The sequence below is a fragment of the Citrus clementina genome, unplaced genomic scaffold, assembly GCF_000493195.1.
Source record: "Citrus clementina cultivar Clemenules unplaced genomic scaffold, Citrus_clementina_v1.0 scaffold_9, whole genome shotgun sequence".
Classification (NCBI taxonomy): Eukaryota; Viridiplantae; Streptophyta; class Magnoliopsida; order Sapindales; family Rutaceae; genus Citrus; species Citrus x clementina.
In genome coordinates this window covers 28,997,457-28,999,647 of record NW_006261964.1, presented here as the reverse complement: position 1 = coordinate 28,999,647, position 2,191 = coordinate 28,997,457, and the positions used below count along the sequence as shown (strand labels likewise).

The 2,191-nt window shown below is 24.4% G+C and overlaps 1 protein-coding gene across 1 annotated transcript in view; it reads left to right on the top strand.

Annotated features, from left to right (window-relative positions):
- LOC18032626 (chlorophyll a-b binding protein 7, chloroplastic) overlaps positions 1-492 on the top strand; it is a 6,776-nt gene extending 6,284 nt beyond the window's left edge. Inside the window, exon 7 of the mRNA XM_006421864.2 lies at positions 458-492. Within this exon, the coding sequence (XP_006421927.2) occupies positions 458-492 (35 nt within the window). The remainder of the gene's footprint in view (positions 1-457) is intronic.
- Positions 493-2,191: the final 1,699 nt, after the last annotated feature.

Here is a 2,191-nt window from a genome sequence, read left to right as displayed (position 1 = left end):
AAAAAAAACATTATTTTAAACATTAAGATACGATGATTGTTTTTTTGTCTGAAGTCCTATTGTTTTTTTGCCTTGAAGTCCTAATCATCAAACGATCATCTTTGTCGATGTAACGTTGCTGATCCGACAATTAAATAATTGTAGTATTCTTCGATCACATTCAAAATATATACTCCTGTCTTCTTGATTAGAAAAGAATTGCATGCGTCATAGATTAAATTGAAATTGCATTTTTTCAGTTGATGTTTTATAATCAAAAAGATTAAATTATTCCATATTTCCATTCAAATTTACTATTGATTCCTCAGTTTTTTTTTTTTTTTAATGACTATAATCTTTCCACAAAGTGTGAATTTAACTTTAATTTTTATTTATTTTATTTTACCCATATTGCTTTAAATTTGATTATAAATTGAGTGGGATTTATGAATTGACTAGGATTTTTTGTAGTGCACAGGGATGATCCTAGTGGCTGCCCTTTGGAGAGAATGAGACGGTGTCAATTTAGATGTAATCAAACTCAAAGGTCGCTGGTCCTTTCAATGCTGACAATTACCCAAAAAAAAAAAACATTATATTTGGAAATAATTGTTTTATTTATTCAACCGTAAGATCAATGCGCCTCTAGGCTGTAGCCTAGTAGTCTAGTGGCTTGAGGGGCTCATTTCCTGCAAATAAAGACAGATATTTCTCAAATAATGGAACCACAAATTTTCAAATTAATACTCGATTGATTAATTTTTGGATTGTACTAATAAATTATTTGTAAAATTGTAATAATTTCAAAAATCTTAATATCAATATTAATTATGTTTGAATTGATAAAGTTGAGTTTAGTGTTCCATGAAATTGCGTTTGAATTTTTTTTTTTGAAAGCTCCATCTAAATCGTATATTAGTTTTAAATATTTCTCTCAATATTTTACAAGTTAAATATATTCACAATTTCTTATTCTATTCACGTATTCCAACCACAAATTAAATATTTTCTCTTCAATTCAAACTGAGCTATCAATTGTAACTAATAGAACATTCGCAAATGGCACATGCTATATAAACGGGAAAAAAAAATCATATAAGTAATTATCTTAGGGCGGTACATTTGGGATTGATTCTAAAAAGTTAAAAAGTGATTTTAAAAAATTAAAAATTAATTTTTATTTTTTTATAAATCACTTTTTAACAGAATCACTTCGTTCTACATAAGATTTTTAGAAGGTAAGATGGAGTACCCTTTTAAAATCTAATTTTAAAAATTAGTTTTGTACTTAGGGCCCATTTGAGATTGATTTTGAGAAACTTCAACGTGATTTTGAAAATCTAAAAGTTAATTTTAGTGTTTGGTTAAAAAAAAAATCAAAATCACTTTTGTAAAAATCAGTTCTTTCTATAGTTGATTTTGAAAAAAATGGAAGGTGTAGTTTTTATATTCTGATTTTAATACTCAATTTTATCCTTTAATACAATTTCGTAAATATCCTTAAAATTATTACCTAAACCCAAAATTATCCTTATTCAAATTGGAAACAAAATCAACATTTTAATAAATTTTTGTTATAATTCATGTATATAAATTTATTTATATCAATTTGTTGGTCGAATTATTATTAAATTTATTTTACCATATTATAAATTTAATCATAAATTCTTTTAAGACAAAAAAAATTAAAATCAATATATTATAGATTTTATTTTTAGTTAGAATTATTATAATACACGTTTAAAAATGTTTTACGTTCATGTTTTTATATGTATAAGTAAATTTTATCATACATTATGTACATTTTAGTCATTTGTTTTCTCTCATCGGTTTAATAGTAAAATTTACCAAACTTTCATAATTGCTTTCAAAACTTACAGTACTTTTGAAAATAAAATTTACCAAACACTTAACTGACTCTCTTCATAGTTGATTATTTTTACAGCACAGCTAACACCAATTATTTTAAAAGTTACAGCATTCCCAAACTGACCCTTAATACAATTCTACGTATATCCTCACCTCATATATATTATAAAAATCCAAAATCATTCTTATTAATTAGAAAATAAAATAATTAAGTTTAAAGAGATTATCATCATCATGATCATGATCACGATCGTCATCGTCATCGTCATCATCATTATTATTATTAACAATTATTTTTGAGTCTACAAAATAAAAAAAAAATTAATATTATAAAATATGCATT